The sequence below is a fragment of the Orcinus orca genome, chromosome 6 (assembly GCF_937001465.1).
Source record: "Orcinus orca chromosome 6, mOrcOrc1.1, whole genome shotgun sequence".
Lineage (NCBI taxonomy): Eukaryota > Metazoa > Chordata > Mammalia > Artiodactyla > Delphinidae > Orcinus > Orcinus orca.
In genome coordinates, this window is record NC_064564.1 from 90,367,137 (window position 1) to 90,394,092 (window position 26,956).

At 38.7% G+C, this 26,956-nt stretch overlaps 1 protein-coding gene and 1 long non-coding RNA gene across 2 annotated transcripts in view; one reads left to right on the top strand and one right to left on the bottom strand.

Moving 5' to 3' along the window:
• The window catches only part of GRIN3A (glutamate ionotropic receptor NMDA type subunit 3A), a 154,417-nt gene that overhangs the window by 45,911 nt on the left and 81,550 nt on the right, over positions 1-26,956 (bottom strand). Inside the window, exons 4-5 of the mRNA XM_049710950.1 lie at positions 8,129-8,274; positions 1,892-2,007 (exon numbers count right to left, since the gene is read on the bottom strand). Coding sequence (XP_049566907.1) covers positions 1,892-2,007; positions 8,129-8,274 — 262 coding nt within the window. The remainder of the gene's footprint in view (positions 1-1,891; positions 2,008-8,128; positions 8,275-26,956) is intronic.
• Positions 1-26,956, top strand: part of LOC125964663 (uncharacterized) — a 104,810-nt gene that overhangs the window by 21,740 nt on the left and 56,114 nt on the right. The gene's annotated exons all lie outside the window — the stretch shown is intronic.

The window sequence follows — 26,956 nt, forward strand, 5'->3', positions numbered from 1 at the left end:
CTCCTAGGTTCTTCATGACCTTTTTTTTTTCTCTTAGATTCCATATATATGTGTTAGCATACGGTATTTGTTTTTCTCTTTCTGACTTACTTCACTCTGTATGACAGACTCTAGGTCCATCCACCTCACTACAAATAACTCAATTTCGTTTCTTTTTATGGCTGAGTAGTATTCCATTGTATATATGTGCCACATCTTCTTTATCTGTTGATGGACACTTAGGTTGCTTCCATGTCCTGGCTATTGTAAATAGAGCTGCAATGAACATTTTGGTACATGACTAATTTTTTTTTGTTTGTTTTTTGGGGTTCTTTTTTTTGCGATAACGTGGGCCTCTCACTGTTGTGGCCTCTCCCACTGCGGAGCACAGGTTCCGGATGCGCAGGCTCAGCGGCCATGGCTCATGGGCCCAGCCACTCCGCGGCATGTGGGATCTTCCCGGACTGGGGCACGAACCCATGTCCCCTGCATTGGCAGGCGGACTCTCAACCACTGTGCCACCAGGGAAGCCCACATGACTCTTTTTGAATTATGGTTTTCTCAGGGTATATGCCCAGTAGTGGGATTGCTGGGTCGATGGTAATGTTTTTTTAAACATCTTTATTGGAGTATAATTGCTTTACAATGGTGTATTAGTTTCTGCTTTATAACATAGTGAATCAGCTATACGTATACATATATCCCCATATCTCCTCTCTCTTGTGTCAGACTGTCATCTTAATAGAAGATCCCTACCACTAAATCTCTCTCTTCCTGAGTTCAATTCCTGGTTCAGGTGGAGGTAGCTTTGCCTGGAGAGGGGATTGATTTCTCTTAGGAGAAGGCTTGAAGAAACAGCATCAGCTGTTACATTCTCATTCATCACAAAAACGAAGACTGAAGTAAAAAATTTGCTGTTGTGTTTAGGGGAGACAGGGACCAACTGTGGTTGGGGAATTGGAATCTGAATAGTCTCGATATACTAATTTACATACAGGAAAGTATAGTTTTCTGGAAATAGAACTTGGGCACCCCCGTGGGATTGTTTCAAGTCAAAGTGCTTTCTGTCAAGTGAGTATGGCTTGTTTTGGGAACCAGCATGTACTGTCAAGAGGAGGGAAGCTGGGAACTGGGAGATGTGAAATTTGCTGGTTCAAACTACCAGCTCCATATATCAACTGTTGTCCAGGATGCAAGGAGCTACTGACAAAGCAGTCTTTCTTTGGTCCTGAAGTTTGATTGATTGGTTGACCAAATTGAAAGCAAAAATTTGCTGCCAGTGGGAAGAAAGACAAACTCAAGGTCCCAAACAAGGTTTTGTTTAGGACTCTTAGAGGTTACTAAACCACAAACGTTGATTTTTTTCTACTTATTTTTCAACTAGTGGAAACATTTATTTAAGGACCATGAGATTTGCATTCTAATTCCAGTATTAACATCTAATTGTGTGATTATGAGAAAGTGGTAAAATGTCTCTGGGTTTTCTTGTGGATAAAACTGAGTAGACTGGATTAAATCAACACTGGGGTCCTTCCAGTTGTAATGCAATCATTCTAGTTTTAGCATCAGATTCATTACAGGATTTGGACATTAGAAAATACAGATTAAATTAAAACTGGACTCCCTATTTATTATACTGTCACCACTCCCAGATATCTAAAGCAACATTGTTTGGATAACAATGGCGTTTTGGTTGTTGTTTTTCTAACAATTGGATAACAATATGTTTGTGGAGTAGGTAGAAAATAAATACCTAACTTCAGCAACTTAATAGCTGAGTGCTTAAGAGCTGAAAATGAAAACAAGGGAAGATGAATAGCTCTTTGCCTCTGACATTGGCATTTGTGACTTGCTAGGTTGGCAAACTGAGCACATTCTGAGTAAAAGTGAATCAAGAATGACTGATTAATACCTTCCATGGCAAATGGCTTCCCCACAGTTAGAAGTTTGCAGTCAGCATCTACTGACACTTCATAATCCAGAAGGGCTTTGTCCATGATGAAGGCATCTAGTTTCTCTGGATCATTCCTATGTTTAAGACGAAGAGAAGAAAAGTGAAAAATGATTCATTAATAGACAGGAAACACTAAGGCTGACAGCTAGCTTTTGTTTAAGGAACAGAAACCTGGACAATAAGGGCAGTACAAGCTGGGCAGCTGCTGGCTCTGCCTTGCTGACATCTCACTGACCTGCAGAGAATAGACCAGGGGAAGCAGACACTCTTATAAGAGAGCATGACATCTTTCCAGTGGATTCATCTACCAGTTTCTTTCATTACTTCTAAATCCAACAACAAAACCAGAGCGACTATGAATTGAATGGGAAGGTAAATAGTCAAGGTTCATTTCTCTTACAATAACTGAATGACTTCTTTGTGTAAGCATTGTATTTATTGTTCTCCATACATTTTACCCCTTATAATAACCTTGAGGGGGGTGGTAGTATCCCATTTTAACAGATGGAAAAATTCAGGCTCAAAGAGTCAAAGTAACTTAATCCAGTCTACATAGCCAGTAAGTGTTGGAGCTGGGGGTCTCATTAATCATTGTGTGAACATTTTTAATTCTTTCTGTCATGATCACTATCATATTCTTCAGAGATCAGGCATTATTTCATATTTGGGAGTACGTATTAAGGAAGTGCAAATAAGAGATCCAGCACTCTTGGGGAAAAGGGAGTTCAGGTCTCTTTAAAGTCCATAGACTGGTGTTCAGTAAATGGAATGGGAAGCATATGTAATAGATCTTTGTAATCTGATTTATTAATATATCTCCAGAGATTCATGTTTCACTCCCATCCCAGGAGGCAGTTCAGGCAAAAATCATTTAAAGGCAGTTGTTTCTGGACTATATCAGTGAGTCGGCTGTAGGCTGGGCTCAAGGTACCAGCAGACATCCTTGTGCATCCTTCATGTGTTCTCCCCAGTGTTTGGACATAGGCACAGAGATGGTCCCAAGGAAGGCAGTCAGCACTGGCTCAGCTCCACTTACAAAGGTGGCAAGGGAGGATGAGTTTCAAAGGGAAATGTTTAAGGTGTATGCAATGACTCTTGTTTTCAGCTACCTCAAACTTTTTTTGGAAAGATATAGGACATATATCCATTTACTAAAGGCTTTCTGACCCTCAGTGCTGTCCAAACAGCTTAGCAAAGAGAACAACTCTTCTCTATCCCATCTGGGTCCAGTCATTCCTCTCTTAGAGCCAAAAATGAGGCTGTTGGAATTCAATACATAGCAGTAGCTTCTAAACTCAGAGGAGAACATGGCTAGGACCCATCAAAAATCTAAAAGAGAAAGACACCTTTAGACATCTCTAAGATTCATCATTGAGCAGCAAGTACCTTTTTGATGGCTTTTTCTGAGCCACACATGGACACACATTAAGTAGGTCAACATCCCTTCTTAGTGCCAATGACCATTGCTTCCTCTCTCTACTCTTTTAGGAGGTAAAATAGGCACTTCAAAATAAATCCCTTTTCCAGGGTTATTGAATTTAAGTTACAGTGAGGCCTATGTTTAACTATAGCCAAAATGAAAAACATCTCCCAGGTCCAGAGCTGTGGGAAGCTTCTAAAAGGGCTGGGGATAAGAACTGTCTCCTGGAAGCTGAAGATGAGGAACCTTAACGGAATCCTGGCAGTAAGATAAAAGTCAAGCTGAAAGATGCTTCTCCAGTCAAATCTTGACTCTCACAGTACCAGAATGTACCTTGTGAGCTACACAGGAACAAGTTACCATTTACTAATACTCTGCAAATATTTGTGGCAGCAATAACAATACAAAAAATTAGGGCTCAGTTTTTCTAACCAGTATTTCCTGAGGTCCATCTCAGTGGTATCCCTAAATAACTCCTCATGATTTCGAATTGCAAAGTGAAGTTATCTATGGCAGGTCTCTATTGCATAGCAAGGCAAGAAGCAATTAGCTCACAGACTCCCATGGGGCCCTGAGTCACTGGTGAGGAAGTGGCAGTGTTTGATCCAGGTATAAGGACCTTCTAGACTGGTTGAATCATCCTTATAGTTGGCACGGCCATGGCCTACAGTTGTTTCTCCCATTATAAAATCATGCTGTCTTTTTGAGCATTCATTTAATAACACATATACCACAAAAACCATATAAACATACTAAAAGTAATTAATACTTTATTAGGGATTAATTTATTGGAATACTGTTACCTCCGAAAGCAGGGCCCTAAGTGAGTAGGATGAAGCCCAGGGGAATTCTGATGGGAGAGGGGAGGGACAGGTTTAACACAGGAACCTGTCTTTATAGGCGACTCCAAGGGTTGTGCTTGCAGGTCAGGGCACTGGAATGTCAGGGGGTAACTTGAAGACTGGTTGTTTGGAGTGGTGGCTAAGAGCATAGGCTTTATCTGAGAGAAGCCCAGAGAGAAGAAGGCAGAGGGCATTGATGATAAGCTCTGTTCCAATTTCACCTCAATCTATGAGTCACCTGGGGAGCTTTTTAAAATGCAGATTCTGGGACAGGGCCTGAGAGTTTGCATTTCTCACATGCACCCAAATGCTATCTGGTACACGGATGCTGCTGAAACATGGACTGTTTTCTGAACACCAAGGACCTACTTTCCGGTTTTGGTTTCCAGACTAGCCTGCAGCAGTGGTTGGATTCTAGAGACCTGGTTCTAGTCCTGACCCTGCCACTTGCTAGCTGTATTTCCATGGACAAGTTGCTTCTTTTGGAACTCAGCTCCTTCATCTGTGCCTGTTTTCCTACCTAACAATTTCTCCCCAGGCTAGAGGAGGGCCAACTCTGGGCACTTGGGCCTTCTAGATGAAGCCTCCAGAATAAGTGAATACCCTGAGTGGAATGCAACTGGAGACTGCAGCAGTGGCTTATCTCACCCTTTCACACTGCCATAAGTGCCCAGTTTGTCAGCCATTACTATCTAGCGGGGAGCCATTGCTGTCTCCCTGACATCTTATTCTTTTTCTCAGCCATGAATTTCCCTAAAGGAGAGGATAAAGAGGAGGAGCTGGGAGGCAAAGGAACGCTAAACTCTGTGTCAGAGAGGGACTCTAATGTTTTAATGTTCTTGCAAAATTGAAAGTGCCATTTCATAGCGCTTCAACACTATATATAACTCTGCAAATCTGAGAACACAAGGCTTCCTTTCTAGACTCTAGCTTAGTCCATAAAATTGTTTTAGGGGCTGATTACTACAGCTCTTGAGAAACACTGAGCCCCTATGTCCCATAAAATTATTTATTTCCCTTTCTTAAAAAAAAAGTTTGAGGAGATGCTACCAGAAAACTACTAGAGCTAATCAATGAATTTGGTAAAGTAGCAGGATACAAAATTAATGCACAGAAATCTCTGGCATTCCTATATACTAATGATGAAAAATCTGAAAGTGAAATCAAGAAAACACTCCCATTTACCATTGCAACAAAAAGAATAAAATATCTAGGAATAAACCTACCTAAGGAGACAAAAGACCTGTATGCAGAAAATTATAAGACACTGATGAAAGAAATTAAAGATGATACAAATAGATGGAGAGATATACCATGTTCTTGGATTGGAAGAATCAACACTGTGAAAATGACTCTAATACCCAAAGCAATCTACAGATTCAATGCAATCCCTATCAAACTACCACTGGCATTTTTCACAGAACTAGAACAAAAAATTTCGCAATTTGTATGGAAACACAAAAGAGCCCGAATAGCCAAAGCAATCTTGAGAACGAAAAAAGGAGCTGGAGGAATCAGGCTCCCTGACTTCAGACTATACTACAAAGCTACAGTAATCAAGACAGTATGGTACTGGCACAAAAACAGAAAGATAGATCAATGGAACAGGATAGAAAGCCTAGAGATAAACCCACGCACATATGGACACCTTATCTTTGATAAAGGTGGCAGGAATGTACAGTGGAGAAAGGACAGCCTCTTCAATAAGTGGTGCTGGGAAAACTGGACAGGTACATGTAAAAGTATGAGATTAGATCACTCCCTAACACCATACACAAAAATAAGCTCAAAATGGATTAAAGACCTAAATGTAAGGCCAGACACTATCAAACTCTTAGAGGAAAACATAGGCAGAACACTCTATGACATAAATCACAGCAAGATCCTTTTTGACCCACCTCCTAGAGTAATGGAAATAAAAACAAAAATAAACAAATGGGACCTAATGAAACTTCAAAGCTTTTGCACAGCAAAGGAAACCATAAACAAGACCAAAAGACAACCCTCAGAATGGGAGAAAATATTTGCAAATGAAGCAACTGACAAAGGATTAATCTCCAAAATTTACAAGCAGCTCATGGAGCTCAATAACAAAAAAACAAACAACCCAATCCAAAAATGGGCCGAAGACCTAAATAGACATTTCTCCAAAGAAGATATACAGATTGCCAACAAACACATGAAAGAATGCTCAACATCATTAATCATTAGAGAAATGCAAATCAAAACTACAATGAGATATCATCTCACACCAGTCAGAATGGCCATCATCAAAAAATCTAGAAACAATAAATGCTGGAGAGGGTGTGGAGAAAAGGGAACGCTCTTGCACTGCTGGTGGGAATGTGAATTGGTTCAGCCACTATGGAGAACAGTATGGAGGTTCCTTAAAAAACTACAAATAGAACTACCATATGACCCAGCAATCCCACTACTGGGCATATACCCTGAGAAAACCAAAATTCAAAAAGAGTCATGTACCAAAATGTTCATTGCAGCTCTATTTACAATAGCCCGGAGATGGAAACAACTTAAGTGCCCATCATCGGATGAATGGATAAAGAAGATGTGGCACATATATACAATGGAATATTACTCAGCCATAAAAAGAAACGAAATTGAGCTATTTGTAATGACGTGGATAGACCTAGAGTCTGTCATACAGAGTGAAGTAAGTCAGAAAGAAAAAGACAAATACCGTATGCTAACACATATATATGGAATTTAAGAAAAAGAAATGTCATGAAGAACCTAGGGGTAAGACAGGAATAAAGACACAGACCTACTGGAGAACGGACTTGAGATTATGGGGAGGGGGAAGGGTGAGCTGTGACAGGGCGAGAGAGAGTCATGGACATATACACACTAACAAACGTAGTAAGGTAGATAGCTAGTGGGAAGCAGCCGCATGGCACAGGGATATTGGCTCGGTGCTTTGTGACCGCCTGGAGGGGTGGGATAGCGAGGGTGGGAGGGAGGGAGACGCAAGAGGGAAGACATATGGGAACATAATGTGTATGTATAACTGATTCACTTTGTTATAAAGCAGAAACTAACACACCATTGTAAAGCAATTATACCCCAATAAAGATGTTAAAAAAAAAAAAAGTTTGAGGTGCCAAGTCTTGTTGTCCTTTGGGGATATTATTGTGTTTGACAATAGAGAAAACAGTTTCCTGGTGCTGCACAATTCTAGGGACTGGAGTTTGAATGTATGTCATTGTCCTGAGACCATCAGGCAGGAGAGAGAGGACTGCTTGCCTGCATGCTGTGGTGCTTATCAGGAGCCATTCATCCCCTTCTCCCAGGCAGACTAGATGAGCAGACCCATAACTGCACCAACCTCTTTTGCATTCAGCTTCACTGAATTACAGGCTCTGATAATCTGCCATGGTAATGTGATTGCTCTTGATTGCTTCTCATAAATGCCAATGAGAAGGATACAGGCATGGGAATCATTGCCTTTTATCTTATTTTCTTTCTACAGGAAAGCTCTAAGATAAAGTCCACTTCCTTGTGATAAGAGGAGACAGTCCACATGCTTAGAGATTCACTGTGAAGGAAAGGGTTGCTTTGGGGCACTTTGTCCTCTGGCCACATTCCCTGAGTGTTTGATCATTTCAGCACCATTGTTTTCCCAAGTGATGTCGAACCAACATTTACTTCCCCCACCATCTGCTACACTAATGACTGCACTGGCACTTTGATCAAAGCTACGGCCAACTTGGGACTGTGCAGGAACTAGTAAACTAGGTCACATAATTAAATGCACACTTATTCCATACTGCCTCCTGGATCTCACATGGTGTGAGATATTACTGCGCACACAATGGATATATTTAGCTATCATTTTAAAAAACCGACAAACACTACATCAATAGCAAGACTTCTTTTTCATTGAGAACTTTTTGGATGCAAGAGGTTGACGCTCACTTCAGATACTCCACTCCATCGGGTGTGGCTGGTACATTGTATCTTCTCATATACTCATGCATCTCTGGGAAGCTTTGCCTCACATAATCTTCAGCACTGCTTTCCCGGACAGTTCCAAAGCGGAAACCTTGAGAGGGATGATGTAGCTATGAGGCAGAAAAAGAAGTGTCTTTAATGTAAATTCTTAGAGTTGTTTTCAAAATTTTCTTTTCCATCATTCTTTGGATTCTAATAATGACTTAGGATTTTTCAAATGCACACAGTCATAAACAAATTTCCATGTGCCATGTGTACATGCTCTTTCATACAAGCTTTCACATAAGTAACTGTTCTATCTTCACATAAATAATTGTTCTATCTTCAGAAGCAAACAGATGGAAACAACAAACACAAAGTACAAAACAGCTTTCTCCTTTATATTGAGAACCTGTCAGAATTCTTTAGAAACTATAAAACGGTGTATAGAATCAAACTTGGTATTAAAAATTGCTTATCAGACAAAGCATAAAGTTAAGATAATAAATTAAAGAGTGTGCCTTTCCTTAGTTAGAACTACACAAAGGCCAAGTTAAAAGCTTGCATCCTGGGCTTCCCTGGTGGCGCAGTGGTTGAGAGTCCGCCTGCCGATGCAGGGGACGCGAGTTCGTGCCCTGGTCCGGGAGGATCCCACATGCCGCGGAGCGGCTGGGCCTGTGAGCCATGGCCGCTGAGCCTGCGCATCCGGAGCCTGTGCTCCGCAGCGGGAGAGGCCACAACAGTGAGAGGTCCACATACCGCAAAAAAAACAAAAAAAACCAAAAAAAACAAAAAACCTTGCATCCTGAGATTGAAATATACATGACCCCAAAGAGTGAATACATCTCTTTTATGTTTATTGGTCTTTATGCTGCAGTATATTTTAAGTTTGTTGAGTTTGTTTTTGGTGTAATTACAAAATGATCTCTTTCCTTTAAATAACTGTGTTACCAGTCATGCTGTATATTTGCTCAAATGGAATGGTATGTAAGACAATTAGGAGCAACAGAGGAGGAGGGGAGCAGGAATAGATCCAGTAATGGCGCAGTTCTCTAGAATGTAAGACCTCACAGTGAGGAGAGGCAGTGTACTGGGAGTCCTGTAGAAGCTTTCTGTCACTAAGGATAATAAGAATACAGCACATGAGGCAGTGTAGTTCATGGAAGTTGTACAGAAGTGTTAATATAGAATCTAGACTTATTTAAAATATAAGAATGAACTGGGATTGAGCTGTATTATGAAAATAGTCGAATGTACTGTAGTAAGCAGTATATTAGAGATTATACTTCTCCACAATTGTTATGTTAAAGTTCTTTAACTTTTTTGTTCTGCTTCGTGTTAACATATTTGATATCATTGGTTCTGACTGAAGCCTTGGGGACAGGAATTCACTGATGGGCTTCATGGAGTTTATAAGTCTCCTGAAATTCTAGGCAACATTTTATGTAAATATGTGTTTGTAATTTTCTTCTATAAGGAAGATAGTACAGAGTTTCATATTTTTTTAAATAATTAGGTTTTCAAGTTGTTTATAGCCCCTACAGGTTAAGAAATCACTGAATTTGGTAACAAATAACTTATATTTGAAGATTAATTAGTTTTGACACACACCAAAGGTCTAACAATATGGCAATAGTTAAATAAATTATATGCCACATCCTTATAGAATGTTATCTAATGTATAAATCATGTTTGTGAAGCCTATTTAATAAAACAAAGCAAACGCTCATATGACAAATTGAGAAAAAGCTTTGTTATGGTCTGATCAAAATTAAATATGTATATAATTATTTTAAATGCTATGAACCCCCCCCCACAGATATCATATATGTACACACACACACACACACACACACACACACGTCTTGGAAAAAATATATCAAGATATTAACAATGGTTGTTCCATTGATGGTGAAACTACAGGTGTATTTATTTACTTATAGATTGTTTATAGAAGCATGCCTCATGTTTGTAAGTTAAAAAAACCCTTTATTTTACAACCAGTGAAATAAGTAACTCATTAATTTATTCAATAATTTTTGGGGGCAACTTTGTATAATTTTCAAAGTTACTGGGCCCACAAAGGTAAATACCTGCAATCATTGCCACAAAGGGACTCACCACTTGGTTTGTGGTATTTCTTTGGATATCCCACTGTTGAGCAGGTGATATGGCAAACCCTTGTGTTCCATACACTGAACAAATTCTAATGTTTTATGCCAGCATAACCTTAATGAGGCATCAATAATAATAATAGCTAACATTTATTGAATATTATGTGCCAAATATGTTTACCTGCATAATCTTGATTAATCCTCATAAAAATTTTATGAAGAGGGCTCTATTAATACTTCCTTTTTAAAGATTAATCAACTGAAGCTCAGAGAAATATAGTAAGTAATAAGTAAGAGTAAGTAATAAAAGTAATAAGATCACACAGCTATAAGTAGAAGGGACTGGATTAGAACCCATGTCTGTTTGACTTCAAAGCCCACGCTGTTACCGACCACATCACCCTGCCTTCCAGCTCATGGCAGCAAATGGAGAGAAGATGTTTATTAGAATGAACTCACTAGTCTTTTAAAATATTCTCCTTAAGCCTTAGGCCTAGGCTGCTCTCACAATAGCAAACTGCAGCCCTATGGCTTGAGCAAGGCAAATATATCAGCATTCTGTTTGTTTAACACCTATTCATTTTTTAAGGCCTAGAACAAGACTCTCTGTATGAAGTCTTTGGCCTTATCTAGCTTCACCCTCCTATCCAGGAAGAACAAAACCAAAAATAATTTACTGCTTATTTATCTGTGCTGATACAGCACCTTGAACATACAGAATATGTAGGCTAGGTACTTATTTAGCCATCTTTCACACTTTTCATGCCTACCTCCTTTGAGCCTTCCAAGAAACTTATGAGGTATTTCTATTATCTTCCTTTTACAGATAAAGAAACTAAAGACTAGAAAGTTTGTTATTTGCCCAAGGTCATAGAGCTAGTAAATGTTGGATCTGGAATTTGAACCCAGATAGTCTGATGGAAAATAGTGAGCTCTGAACACCATGAACAGAGCTTCTGACACTATGTCATACTGACTGGGTCTGGTCATTACAAAACTTGCTACTTATGTGACAGGCAGTGAGCTAAGGGCTTTGCACATTTTGAATTCTCACAATAATCCTGCAAGATAGATGTTATTTTCTTATTTTACATATTAAGATGCTGAGGTTTGGGCAAATTAATAATCAAATTCTCATAGCTAGCCATTAGCAAGATTCAGCTTATTCTTTTCCCTAACATGCAGACCATGTTTCATTCATCTGTGGACCACAGTTACCTATTATGACGCTTGGCACCTTGATAAGGGCTCTATACATGTTTGTCAAATCAATTAATTTTACCACTATTCTTCTATCCTCTCTTCACCCATTTAACTTCTATTCATCCTTCTATTCTCAGCTCAGTAATCACGTCCCTAACTTGCTGTCTAGGCCAGATGCTCCTTTCCTAAGCCCTCATAGCACACATACCTTTCTTTTGTATAACTTATTACAGTTGCACTTTTAAAATTTAATTGTGTAATAGTTTAATGTCTAGACTTTCAGCTTCTTCACTGGACTGGAAGTCTATGTAAACCATTTAATTAACTGTTGTATTCCAATGCCTTTTACCACGTAGTTGCTCAATAATATGCTTGATGAATGACTGACAGATGCTTTGAACCACAGGGAGATGAGAGCTTTGTCATCCCACTAAGCACAAAAGGGACTAATGATATAGCTTACAACTCAAGCTTTTGAAACGAACCCTCCTTTTAAGGTAAAAGGGTCTTAGGTCAGTAGTTAGAATACTTTTGTCTTACACATGAAAATCATCCTTTTTAGAAGTCCATTTTCTCACATTATGCTGTGGCACTATCTTTATGGCCCATGAACTATTTCTAGGCAAACTCTGGACCTCTTTTCTTTGCTGAGTGCATCAATACAGCACTCCTTCCCAAGACACTGGAGGGAGTTGTGAACCAGCAGATCAAAGCTCGGAATTCCAGAGGAGGACTAGCTAGCCCTTTGTGTTATCTCCTTTTCATGTTTTCCCGCTGCCTTTTGCCCATGGGCTCCCACATCTCCCTGACATGTCTCTCATGCCTGTGAAGGAGCAGTTTTGAGAATGGAAAGTTCCTTCAACATTAACATAAATAACTAGGTTCTATGGGAGGAAGAATTTTGTTAGTCTGACAGGAACCCCACTCTAACCTGGAGATGTATTACAAACACTGCCACTTCTGCAGTCCAAGCCACCATCGTTTCTGCCCTCTGCACATTCCCTCTCTTCCCCTCCAATTCAGTCAGGGTAACCTTCTTAGAGCCCAAAACTGATGATGTCACTCACTTGCTTAATACCTATCAATGGCTCCCCATAGACCTTGGGATGAACTCGAAATTCCTCACGTGGCCTCAGCATGATCCTTCTCCTGCCTTCTTCTCTCCAGCCTCTTCTCCGCACTCTCCCCCTGGCCTCTAAGCTTTAGCCAGTTCTCTCAGTTCTTCCAACATATACTTTTTACTTGATCAGAGCTCTTGCCCATAGCCTTCATTCTGCCTGGGATGCTCTATCTCCTCAACCCTAACTTCCCTTTGTGTAGCTAACTCTAAAATGTCACTTCCTGGAGAAGGGTAGAGGGAAGGGATAGTTAAGGAGTTTGGGATTGACATGTACTCACTGCTATACTTAATAAGGATAACCAACAAGGACCTACTGTATAGCACAGGGAACTCAGCTTAATGTTATATGGCAGCCTGGATGGGAGGGGAGTCTGGGGGAGCATGGATACATGTGTATGTATAACTGAGTCACTTTGCTGTGCACCTGAAACTATCACAACATTGTTAATTGACTATACTCCAGTATAAAATAAAAAGTTAAAAAAAATAAAGTGTCACTTCCTCAGAGAATACTTCACTGACCCCTAGACTAGATTAGGCCACCTGCAGCACCCTCCCATTGTACCCTGCAATTTCATATTGTGTTACTAACATTTGGGATTATTTGTTCAATGCCTACTTTTCCTGTGAGCTTATAAGCTTCCATGAGGGTTGGGCCTATGCCTGTCTCATTCGTGTAGTCATAAGTCCTCAACAAATGTTAGCTGCTATTATTCTCATCATCATCATCATCATCGTCATGCAGCAAACACAGTGCTTGGTACAGAGCAGATGTTTGATAAGTATTGGTGTAATAAGTCTTCATTATTAACACAAATTCTCTTAGGTTAGATACATTACAAATTAGATACTTTTGTCACACTTCATGTTGTCTTTCTTTCCTTTTAAACATTAAATTTTTTCCTTTAGTTCTTATCTTAATTCTTTCAAAACAGTATGTTCTTTTTTATTTCTATGTGTGAGTTCCAGTACAAAAAAAAGCATGAGCTACTGAGCAGTCACAGAATAATAGAATCCGAAAAGGGATCTAAGAAGCTATTGATACAATTGGATGGACTAGCATAGTCTGCCCTTTGTGTCCATGTGGTGTGTAATTCAAAGAGCCAAGGATGTCAGAAAGCCTGCATCCAGGAGGGAGGATAAAAGTATACAAAGAGCTAAAGCAGTTGAGCTGCAATACAAGCATCACCAGGAAGTTCCAGAGAGAGAAAAATTTCTTTAAAGTTTCAGCTAAATATTTCACCAGCTCTTCCAATTCTGTTTATATTTGTGTCAGCCTCTTCAGGCCTTGCGGAAATATCTAAGGTTAAACCACGTATTTGTATGTGAATTGTTCGGTATTAATGGAATACTGAACTCTACCCAGAGCACCTGTGTGGAGAATAATCAGATAGACATTTTGCAGAAAGCAGAGAAGTGGCTCAAAACAAGATGGAAGCAAACTCAAGAAATAAGCTGCTCTGTCCATGGTAGATATGATGATTTAGATTCAAAAACAATCTCAATATTGAGTATTTTCATTTAAGCTCTACATTTGTATTTATCTGAGATTGTTACTTAAGTATGAGTGGAATGTAGTCACTCGATCTGATAAAATGTCCTTTGGATGTGGGTGGAAAAGGCCATTCTTAATTTCATCAGTGGAATGGGATATACTAGGTATTGGGACCATAGTTCATCCCCGTGCCAATATAATGTCCAGTTAAAACCTATGGACTGTATAATGGAGGGTGGTCTCAGAGTTCGGAGGGGCTTTAAAAGTCATCTACTCTGTTCACTGATGCTTGAATCTTCGATAGCAAAGCTAAATATATTACTTGGAATTTCTTCAAAATGTAGATTCTGACTCATTAGGTCTAGGTTGGAGCTTGAGAATCTGCATTTGTAATAAGCTCCCAGGTGATGCTTATACCTTGGTTCATGGACCAGATGTTTAGTAGCAAGACTTTACTTATAATGTCACTATTATTTGCCTGTTAAGTCTCCACTTGAATGTCTCCAGTGACAAGGAAATCACTTCTCTTGAAGAATATCTTCTGTATAGGAAGGATGCCTTTGTGTTCCACCCAACAAATCTATCTATTTGAATATGTAATAATAATAATAATAATAAAAAAAACAGCTAATATCATTTTTGGTTATTGTGGGTGTTCTGTTCATAAAAGGTTAAAACAAGCTTGATGGATCGGCCAAGCTCCCCAAAACAAGCACATTCATCCTTGACTCCCTGGGGGTCCAATACTTGTGTTCAATACCTAGCTGTCTTGGGAGTGGCCATAGGAGGACTGAGCCCTCCCCACTCCTTCCTCCCCTTGCTGGCATCACCACATCTTCACATACATCTCTGCTGCCACACTGGCCATCTTAATGCTTCTTTTTTCCACTTCGCTTGGGTTACAGGTGGGGGCTAGGGACTGAACTTGAAGAGAGGTATCAAAGTCAGGGAGGCTGTAAAAATAAGGAGTCCAGACTACAGGAAAGATGAGTAGCTGCAGGAAATGCTAGAGATCATTTAGTCCATTCATTTATATATATATCTTGCATTTATTAAGAACTTTCCATGTGTCCAGCATTGTGCTAAAACTTTTACATGGATTGTATATTTTAAGCCTCATAGCAACCCTATGAGGTATTTATTATCATCTCCAATTTTCACATAAGAAGTAAGGTATGTGTTTAAATAACTTGCCCAAGATTGCTCAGCCAATATAGGAAGTTTCTGAACTTAGTCGGACTGCAGAGACTTTGTATGTAAACATTCCACTGTACTACTTCCTGATCTATACGATAAGGAGACTTACACTCTGATGAAAAAGGTGAACAAGAGACTTGCTCCAGGTCACACAAATAATGCAAAGGTGAGCTTGAAAAACCTGAACTCAGGCCCAAGTAGAATCCTGTTGAATGTATAATCCCCTCCCCAAATGAGTATGGCTGATAAGAAAAATTGTTCCTTGTTTCTTCTTTATAGTAAGCTATGTTCAACAACACTTTCCCATCTACTATTTATGAAACCACAAGTTTCCAGTCTTTATGTCCCTCTCTAAAACATAATTTCCTGAGTTAAATTTGCTCAGCAACATCCATAAATGGCACTATGGTACTCATTTACTAGGCCTTTGGAAGTCCTTGGTATTTCTCTGTCTCATGTGTAGTCATTGCAAGGGTAGGGTCTATTATCATGGTCTCTGTAGTGTCTAAAAGCTAGATATTATAGGATTTCTAGAGGGTAATTATCGCTATTCTGCTACAAATGTTCAATCTCTGTCTTTGTTGACTGTTCCCTTTCTTTGACAAAATTCACTTTGTTTTGCTTCTTCTCTGACCCTGGTCTAATGTGTCATTCTATTCATCTGGAGCAGGCTACCCTTTTCAGTTCACTGAGACCATTCCAATTTATTCAAAATCCCCTTCAAATCCCATTTTATGCTGTGTGATCTTTTGGAGCTATGTCCATTTCTCCCTTATATGCCAGATTAATTATTTCACTACGGGTACTGTAACACTACTGGTGTTTCCAAATACAGAGACATAGAATAATAATAATTGCATTGGTGGTAATGATGATGATGATGTAGCTCACCCTGTGCCAGGCATTGTTTAAATACTTTGGACATATTAACTTTTATAGTCCTTACAACAATCATATGAGGTTGATTCTATCATTATATCCATTTTATAGGTGAGCAGCCTGAGGCGCAGAGCAACTAACTAACTTGTCTAAGCTTATGGAGCCAGTAAATGACAGAACTGGGCAGTCTGTGTGGCTCCATTACTTATGCTCTTGACTACCATTATACATAGCACAAAGTTTTTGGCTTTACCAGCTATTCCCTTAATTGCTGTGAGACTCAGTTCCCTTATATGTAAAGCGGCTAACTGAAAGAGTTCAGCCATTGTACATGTAGCCCAACGGCCAATGGGGGAGCTTAATTAGTCCCTAACAACTTCTTAATACTAGTAGCTATCTGTTGCTTTGATTACATGCATGGCCCTCCATACTCATAATCTCATTTCAGCCTTCCTATATCCCTATGAGATAGGTTCTGTTAATAGCTCTAGTTCATGGTTGTGGGCAAGCTCAGAAAGTTGAAATAACTTTCCGCAGGCTCTTCAGCCCATGCTGTTGCTATACCCACTTATCAGCTGACTCTAGAACCCAGATACAGGTAAAATTATTGTCTTAATGGTTTTTTCAAAGGTAATTATGATCACAGTGCAATTACTTTAGAACCATAATTCCTCTAAAGATGTAATTCCACTGTGACAGAATTGAAGTTTGAACCAGGTCAGCTGAGGCCAGAACCGACACCTCTTATAGAAAATGGGAGGATTCCATTTAGCTCATGGCATCAGAACAGCCCTGTCTTTTTGTTTATATAATTGACTTGCTATCCAGCCAAACTTCAAGGTGAAAAATGACCTGTGGACTGTGGAACTCAAACTTCTCACTTGAGTCATTGCGCATCACCAGCAGTACTGTACCCTGCAGACTGAGCAGGCAGTAAGGTGCTTGCTGAACCTAGACTCAGCAATTCGGGGCTGATTAAATGCAAATGAATGAAAACAGCTATAAATTTACCTGCAGTCTAGTGATGTAAGCTTTTTGGCACAACTCTACCCAAATCCTTATGGCACAGGGACTTGTTTTAATGCCAGTTTTTATTTAATTATATAACAGAATAATTAAATATTAAAGTATGTCCAATTGGGCCTTCATTCAGGGTGGGCTGGATGCAAAGGTACAGTAGGAGGTTTAGCCTAAAGGTCAGTAATCCCACAGCATCGACCCCAGGAAACCAGCCTCTTAGAGATCCGCTAAAGCAAAGCATCAAACAAGCAGAAAGACAAACTACTGAATAACAGAAAGAAGAGAAATGCTTTCCTCTTGCTTTAATTTTCCCTTAGGCTAGCCCTTGGTGGTGACTTGGGCTGTATTTAATAATTTTGTTTGCCATGGCTGAAGAGTCAATCTGTCTTTGCTCTAGAGTGCTCAGGGAATCAGTGATTGAGCCATTATGATGGAGGGGCCCGCAAAGATTCAAGCATCTATCCTGAATATGTGCATCCAGGAGAAGATATCTCCTCACTCCCCCTCCTCCGGGGCAGCCTGCCTGTAGCCTTGCTGCCAGCTTTTCCATTCAGACCATCTCCCAGTTTATGAGTGAGCTGGTGTTTGCTTATCTTTCTCTTCTGTTCAGCACACTTGCTCCTGTTAAATGAATCACAAGAGCAGCACAACTAAAGTAGCGTTTTTGCTTTGTGAGCCAAGCACCAGCAGGTAGCAGTCAGCTGAGTTAAACAGGCATTTTCTTTCTCCTCCTTTTGCAAATTTCAGAAAATTTTCATGCAGCAATAAAAATGACATGCAATGATTCATTTAGTTTGCGGTTGAGAAAAATGAGGATCAGCAAGATTAAGCAATTTGACCAAGATTAGATAGCTAAGTGGAACTATGTCGTATACACATTTAACAAATTGAACTTGTGTGCTGCCTCTAGAATTTAACCTGAATGCAAGTTCTTAATTCCACTATCTTGAGTAATTCTCACAAACAAACTAGGAGCATGAATTGAGGAGTTTATAATTCATATGCAGAAACTGGCTTGATGCAAACTGAAAAAGCAGGTCCAGGAACTTTTTCTAGTGTCTACATAGTAGCAGTAAATGCTTTTAAGTGTTTGATGAATGATTATGCCCAGAGTGGAAAGAAAAAACAGTTTGCTCAGAACCAAAAATTCATGGTGTTAATTATCTACACTGAGTTTAAAAAGATAAGTTAAATGTATCTCATCAGTTTAGAAGTAATTGTAAGTGGAAGCTATTTGATTGTTTTAAGATCATCTGTTAACATCAGTGTACATTAAAAAGTAGTAAGATATTTTTAACTACAAATATTGATTTATAAAATTTGGTCACTTATTGAACTCTGAATTAACTCTTCCTCTTTTTTGGGGTTCATATTCGGAAGCATAATTTTCAGATAAGTGGGCTTATCTAAAAATATAGACCATTTCTTCTGAGAACTATAGAATGTTAGACCCAAGGTGATCTTAGAACCATTTAATTCATAGTCCTTAATTTGCAGATGAAGAAATAGAGTTGATCAGGGTTAAATGACTTGCCCAAGGTCAAAGACTTGATTATGGCAAAGTTGGGACCAGAACCTAGTTTCCTGGACTTTTGAGATAACATGAGTCATATTTATAAAAATAAAGCATGACTAAATAGTAATATTTAAGGATGAAAATTGAACAGAAACAACCTTGAATATCCAGATCAATGTTTAAGCTGTTGAAATGGAAATTATGGAAAAACTTAACTAGTTTCACTTTATGAAAAAAACATTCATTTACTTAATGCCACAACAGAACATGAATCTATTCTCACTGTAAAATGCAAACAGAAGTTTTATAGTATAGAACATTATAGTAGCTCTTTTTCCTTCCTGATTCTACAGCCTCCTCCAGAAGTAGCCGTTGATGATATTTTAGTTGTCATCATGCATATTCTTGAGCTTACCTCACTCTCTAAGGGGCAGAATTTGGTATTCAGATGTCCTTTTCTGATTACAGCCTGGAAAATGTTCTAACTTGTTTGAGACTACTGTTTTAACGAACATGAAATAGGAGTTTAAGCCTAAATACGGAGTTAGCTGGCATGCAAGCCACAAACAGAGTGACCTCAATCTCTTAGATTTCTATAGTAAGTTTTTTTTGTATTTGTCTATTTATTTTCAGCTAAAGAACTTCAAAAAAGCCTTCCATACATTTCCTCCCAACAATCCTGGGTGTCAGGAGGAAGGAATTGTTGTGTTCTCCATTATAGAATAGGAAACCAAACTCTGGAGAGATTAAATGGGTGCAGTCTATTGATTGTATTAATGGCTCCAATTCTTCTCCCCTCTTTGATTCACTTCCTTTGCCATTTCACCATGAGTGCCCTCCCTCTTGGACTCTGGTCCCGAGCAGGTGACTTACTTTGGTCATTGGAATGTTAGCAGACATGGTGTTAGAACAGTCTCAGAAAAGTGCTTGTACCTTTCTGCTTGTGCTATAACCCTCTGCTGTCACCACGAGAAGGACATGCCTGGTTTACCTGCTGGATGATGAGACATGTGGAGTAGAGCCAGGTCACCCCAGCAAATATTAAAGCCACCCCAGACCAGTCAACAGCTACCTGCCCCCAGATACATAAGTAAGCCTGTACTAGGTCAGCCAAACCTTGCAAACTTGTGAGCTATATAAATTTTTTTGTTGTATGCCACTGATGTTTATGGCTGCTTGTTATGTGGTATTACTGTAGTAACAGGAAATTGATACAGTGGTAATAACTATAAATGAGAATCCAGAAGTTTAACTAAGACTCTGCCTCTAAGCCTGGTGCTCATGTCATTTGGCCCAATCTTGCCTTTTTGCATTTACACATGCTATTACCTTTGCGTGGAATTCCTATTTCTGTTCCTCCTATTCTTCCTTTAAAATCCAGATTAGGTACCATCTCTTTTCAGAAGCCTTCTCTGATCTTCCCAAGAAAGAGTTAACTATCCTTGTGGGTGCCACCTCTCCCTTTTGCATATTTTTATTATTTCATTAATCTCATTGCAGAGCAATTAGTTGTTTATTTGTGTGTATTTCTGAAGGGAATATGATTTTATTTGAACTCTTTTAGAAATCATCATATTGCCCTCATTAATCTTTTTAGAATTATAGTAATTGATAGAAGAACATGATAGAAGAAAGGAATAATTTCTTGCTGAATGATTTTAAGCATATTTCTGATTTGGTTTTGCCTGCTATCTAAGTTAGGATCCCTAGGTCAGGTGAAGGTTCAAGAACAAAGAATCCATTAATTCAGCACATATATATTATATATACTGTGTACCATTACCATGAGTAACATAGGACAGGTCTCTACTCCACTGGAAAAAAAGATTAACAAAAGGCAAACTAGATAATTACAGATAGTGACACATTAAAGAAGGAAAGAAAAAAAATGGTATGATGAGATAGAAATTCAGGTGAGGTGGTCAGGGATATTGACATCCTCACTTGGTACTTAATGGTGAACACGCCTCCTTTCCTGGTTTTACTGCAGGGTTTAATCTTAACTTGATTATACATTTTCTGAGAACAAAAATTGGGTGTAATGTTCTTTACATCTTACATAAACTCGAGGCACAGAGAATAGCTTGCTGGCTGATTTATTACATTCATTGTGTGTATGTGTGTGTGCGTGTGTTTGTGTGTGTGTGTGTGTGTGTTTGTATGGTGTCTTCCCTTCAGATTTTGAAATTTATGCTATTTGCTTGGAGGGTTATTGTAAGTCTGTAAATTCTACAAATAAAGTTCATATTCCTTGGTAATACTTCTGGGCTTCTTCTGAGATTTCCCATTTGGAAATGGTTATAGGCTTTATTTTGAAGATGTATTTCAAAGCATAAATCCTGAATGCCATGACTGTAATTCTTGGCTGTAATTCTTCCTGGAGAAGTCAAGGATGCAGTTGTTCTTCGCCTAATGTTAGAGGTATGAGAAAAGTAGAGTGGATCCTCAGCCCTTATATTAGATATAATCTGTTCTTCATTCATCTGGTCATCTGGGATTATGGTCATCTACAACTCTGGAGAATTTAGATTTAACAAATAATTACAGAGCACTGATACTGGCCAGCCACTGTGTTCAGAAATTTTACACACATTATCTCATAATTGTATAAAGACAGGGCTATGAGTAGGTACTATTTTCAAGTCTATTTCTTAGGTGAAGAATCTGAGGCTTGGAGTTTAAGTAACTTGCCCAGGATCACAAAGCCCAGTTATTTCCCAGAGACAAGATTCAAATACAAGTTTTCTGACTTGAAACAGGATTTAGAGGTCTTTCATTTTTGTCAGGAAATGTTTATCAAGTACCAGGCTCTGTATACAAAAATGATCAAAATGGCATGGGGAAATTCCCGTGAGATGATTTTATGTCACCCCATAAACCTCCGAATAAGAGAGGGAGAAGAGAAAAGGAAAGAGTGGGTTTGAGGGGTTCTGTGTAGCAGTTTGTCAATTTAGAAGAGCAATTTTTGCATTGAATTCCCTGGAGAGCCAGCAGTTCCCAATATTCTGTTCCCACCGAAGACACAGTCCCCTAGGGATGGAACTGACCGCCAATGGGTTGATCAGGCATCCCAGGCAGTAAGCCTTGCGTCATGCCCCGTGACTGTAGTTTACGTGCTTTTTCCAACCTCCTTGGACCAGGGGACACCTGGGACAAACTGGCTTTCATATTTTCCTTCAAAGCAAACTGGTCAAGTAAATTTTTCTTTTATGAGGGTTGGTTTTCTATCAGCATTTAGTTTATATGTATTCAGACTTTCCTCTAATATGCATAATTGCTGAAAGAAAAAGGCTGTAGAACAGGCATCAATTATGGCTTTTAGGGGAATGAACATTGCAGTTAATGTTGCAAGACAGCTTCCATTATAATCCTGTTTTCACATCCTTATGATTTTTTAGGGGGGATTAAGGGGAGGCAGAACTGTCCTTTGAGCTAAAATTTTCCATGGTTTGACTCAGCCCAAGGTGATTTTCAAAAATGAAACATTTGCACAGATGCCTCCATTTATTTCTTGAGTTATTGTATTTGGAAAATGCTGTTCATTTTTACTCCAAGTATTAATGCATAAAATATTCCAAGTATGAATGGCTATTAAAACTTCAGTCATCACATGCCACTTGTCTCAGGAAAGACATCTGAGTACAACTGTAAAAGAATTATAATCCCCAAAGGCTAGATTCTCTGTATAACCATATTATAGCATTTAGTGCAAAAATGGTTAAAATATTTCATTATTTTCAGAGTTTCACTGTAGTGCTTGGTTAGCACACAGCTTTTCACAGTGGAAATAAATATTTAGGTTACTTTGACTACTTTCAAATTTATAATGAACTCTAAAGTGACAAAATACATTTAAAAATAATTTCTATACTTTTTGAACTATATTAATTGTGGTTTTAATTCTTTAGCTTAGATCTGTTTTAAGTGTGTCTCTTGTAAATAACACAGTATTGAGACAAAAAATAAGAAACCAACTTTTGGGGATCAGAATTACTAATAATTATCATAAAACCAAAACCAATTCTTCCCATATCTGAGAATATCTATTTAGAACTTGGGACACGTACATAGTAGTGTTTTGTTCTATTGGTTTGTGTCTCTAACTTGTTTTTCCCTTCCACCTATTATTGGTATAGTTTGATATTCTGAAACCTAATCTTTTTTGTGGCTATTTTTTGTTTTATGTGTATGACTTTAGATAATTTATTTATGTTTTACCTATGCTAAAATACTGCCAATGTACCTAGTCACTAAGCTGAGAAAATATTAGGTATATTGTAAAGTTTGATACAAATGAAAATTGTATTATCACTTAAAATAATAATACAATTAATTGTTTGCAATGATATTGAAATATTGTTGAGAACCGTCTTGTATGGTCAGTAGCTCTTTCTCAGCTTTTCCACTTGGTGACAATCTTTACATTCTTGTCCAAAATGAATGACATCTTCATTAGGTAAATATTTCACATTGAATAACCTCTTGTTCTCTTTTAGAATTTTGTACCTTTATTCTATTCAATGCAATATTTTATGAGCTTATCATCCTGATTAGTTACCCTTTGAATATTATCTCTATAGTCTTTAAATCTTATTCTTTTCTTTTGTGACTGGAGATCAGGCATTTTATAGAAAATGGCTAGGTGTTTTCTCATTGCAAATTCTGTTCTGGTACATACACGCACATATATGCATCCATACACACATATGAAATATACATATGTCATAGACTGTACTATATATACTGTGTTTCTCATTATATACACATATATAATATGCAAATATTATACACAATATATTATGACCTATACACACAATATATAAGCATATAACATATATATTATAAATGTATATATAACAAGACATATATATATTAGCATATGGAATATACATAAGAAATATGTATACACATATATATTATATATGTTATATATCATTATGTTATATATGTGTATACATATTTCTTATGTATATGTGTATTATATATATAATATAAAATGCTTATTTCTTGCTAATGTCTAGGCTACATTATTTTCTGATTCTTTCCCCCTTTTTCCTGTAGCATATCCACACAGCCGTTCTCATCATCTGGGAGGAGGTTAGATTTCTGTGTTCTCCTTTCAAGGTCTCTTTTTTCTCTCTTACTCTCATTATCTGCTTAAGAATGAGCTCTCCTCTCCTCTTATCCTTCATAGTTCTGTTTCATCATTCAGAGTTCATTTAGCTCTATGTTTACTTCCTCAAGGAGGCCTTCTCTGATTGTGTCTCCTGCTCCCCCCACCCCCAAGTTGGTAAGCTTCCTGTAATATACTGGCATAGCACTCTCTCTTCATCATCATAACGCTTATCTCATAATTATGGCCATTTAATGTCTGATTCCCCTGCTAGAATGAAAGTTCTCCAAGGGGAGGCTTTGGGATTTGACTTGTCTGCTGTTGTAACCCCAGGCCTTATCTTAGTGGCAGACTTAGGGTAACATACATATTTATGGAATGGATGGATGAATGAATCGCCTGCCTGCCATTCTCATTTAAAAAAATAATTTCTATATTTAAAGTCATTAGTCAGTATGACTAGGCATTTAATATAGTTTTTCCTATAATTGCTATAGAGGACAGGCTAGTTATGGTACTCAATGGCTGAAAGCATTTCAACAACTTTTGCCCATGGGGAACTATAATTTCACCTTATGATATCATAAACCACTCAAGGATTTCATGTAGTTACCAGAACCTTGGGGTAAAATTATAACCCTGAAAGCTCTTGCTGCCTATTAGTCATTTGGTACATGACACAAAGCAAAATATATTCTGCCTTCTCAGACTTCAGTTTGGCTCTTAGTATATTGCCTGCTCGATTTTATATTTGACCTGCAAAATATTCAGCTCCCTGAAAGCATAATCCATCTAAAAAATCTAAGGTAATTTGCAAGTACTAGATGCACCTCAAGCGGTAATTAAGTGAACATATTATGAATTTCTTATTTGTTCTGATAATTATTTTTCTCAAATTACATTCCTGAAATGCTGAGCAGAGCTTTGGGAGCTGCGAGCATTACTACCCTTGCATGCTTAAGAAGTTTTTTTGTAAAAATTAACTAATTTTTGGCTGTGTTGGGTCTTCATTGCTGCGTGTGGGCTTCCTCTAGCTGTGGCGAGTGCGGGTTACTTTTCGTTGCGGTGCGCGGGCTTCTCGCTGCGGTGGCTTCTCTTGTTGCGGGGCACGGGCTCTAGGCGCGTGAGCTTCAGTAGCTGTGGAGCACGGGCTTAGTTGTTCAGTGGCATGTGGGATCTTCCCGGACCAGGGCTCGAATCTGTGTCCCCTGCACTGGCAGGCGGATTCTCAACCACTACGCCACCAGGGAAGCCCTTAAGAAGTTTTTGAACATAGCTTAATCGGAGGCAGAACGTTGTGCTGAAAATTGTGATGGATCTGAAATGAGGAAACTTTGGTTCAGGTAGCAGCTTGAACTTTCAAAAAATCACTTAACTTCTCCGAGCCTCAGTCTTCTCTGTTATTAAATGTCTTTTCTGCCTCCCAAAGACATAAGGGATAAATTGAGGTGCTGGAGTGAAAGCATTTGGGAAGCAATGGAGAGGTTTAAAAATCATTTGTATCATTATTATTTGTCATAGTAGTGAAGCAAAATAGTCATTTTCTAAAACCATGTAAAAATGAAAAGAAAATCACTGGATCAGGCTAAAAGCTTGTATTTCCTATATGTAATACTTTCTCTTCTTTCAGCACTCAATTGTAGCTAAGAACTAGTGCGGGCCTGTGCCGATGGCAACCTTATGTGAGTACACGGGCATCTCCTTTCATTCCTCTAGGCTAGCTGGAAACAATGATTTGTCCAGTGATTTACAAGATGTGAAGAGCAGGGTGAGAAATGGGTTAATAATGGTTCAAAGAAGAAGCTGATAAGCCGGTTGCTATCTCCACAGAGGAAAGAACAAGCGTGAAAAGGCTCACAAAGCAACACAAGGAAGAGCTTCTTGGCAGTGAGGGTCAACCAGTGACAGAGATGAGGGGTTCTTTTCCGAAACTCGTTAGAAGATGGACTTTTGTGCTACTGGTTTGGCTGGAAGGTGCAGAAGCAGCATAGGTCAGTTTGACAGTGGGGAAGGGAGAATTCTGGGTGGACCATGAAGAACAAAACTGTTATAGGTCCATTATCCAAGATGTCTACCAGCTGGGCTAAAATTAAGGCTGGGGCTCTGAGTCAAATCATTGCCCCAATGCTGGCAGAGGACCAGAGCTAAACAGGATCACAGTATGAAAGTGACTGGAGCCTTAAACTTGTTAATAGGCAAGGTACCACTTATAAGATGGAGGTAAAGTTTAGTTCTGGAACATGTCATGATTCAAGGGTAAAGGGCCAGGAGCAAAGTGACCTGCTGCTCGCTCATGTGAGAACTGACCTACAGAGATGGTTCTTCAATCTTTTTTAAGAAATTTATCTATTTATCCAATTTTTTCTTCCAGTTTTATTAAGATATAATTGACAGACAGTACTGTATAAGTTTAAGGTGTATAGCATGATGATTTGACTTACGTATATCATGAAATGATTACCACAATAAGTTTAGTGAACATCCATCATCTCATGGAGATACAACATTAAATCCTTCTCCAATTTTATTGTACAAATGAAACACCTAGGGATCTCGTTAAAAATGCAGATTTTGATTTAGTAGGTATGGAGTAAGGCTGAGATTCTGCATTTCTAACAAGCTCCTGGAGATGCCAAAACTGTTGGTACTTGGACCACACTTCTGGGGAGAAATGATTTAGATAGCACAACTTAAATTCTCCCTGAATGAAATTGGGATTAGTTCCTGAACCTGGTTGGGGGGAAGATAAGAAAGAGGGCTGTGCCTGAACGTGAGGGAGAAATGACCTCAGCTATAAGAAGTAGAGATAGAGGGAACTGATCTTGGCAGGAAGCTATGCTGGCTGCCTTTTCCTTTGGTCTGTTCCACAAACCTGATGGTTGGTGTCTTCTCCCTAAAATTCATCTAACTGTGCAGTGGTACATATGTTCCTTGCTCTATGTAAGCAGAATTATCTAGTCTAAATTAACCCATATAAAAAACCAAGAGAAGTCTCTCCCCTCCTTCAGGGAACAGGTCTTTTCTCAAAATATATGCAGAATATATAGGGGCCTTTTGGAGGAAATTTTCTTAATACGAAGAAATGGCTGATGGGAGAATTTCAGGACCTGTGGCAGGAAGAAAGATTTGAGGTGTCTCTGATATTATTCTTTCTAG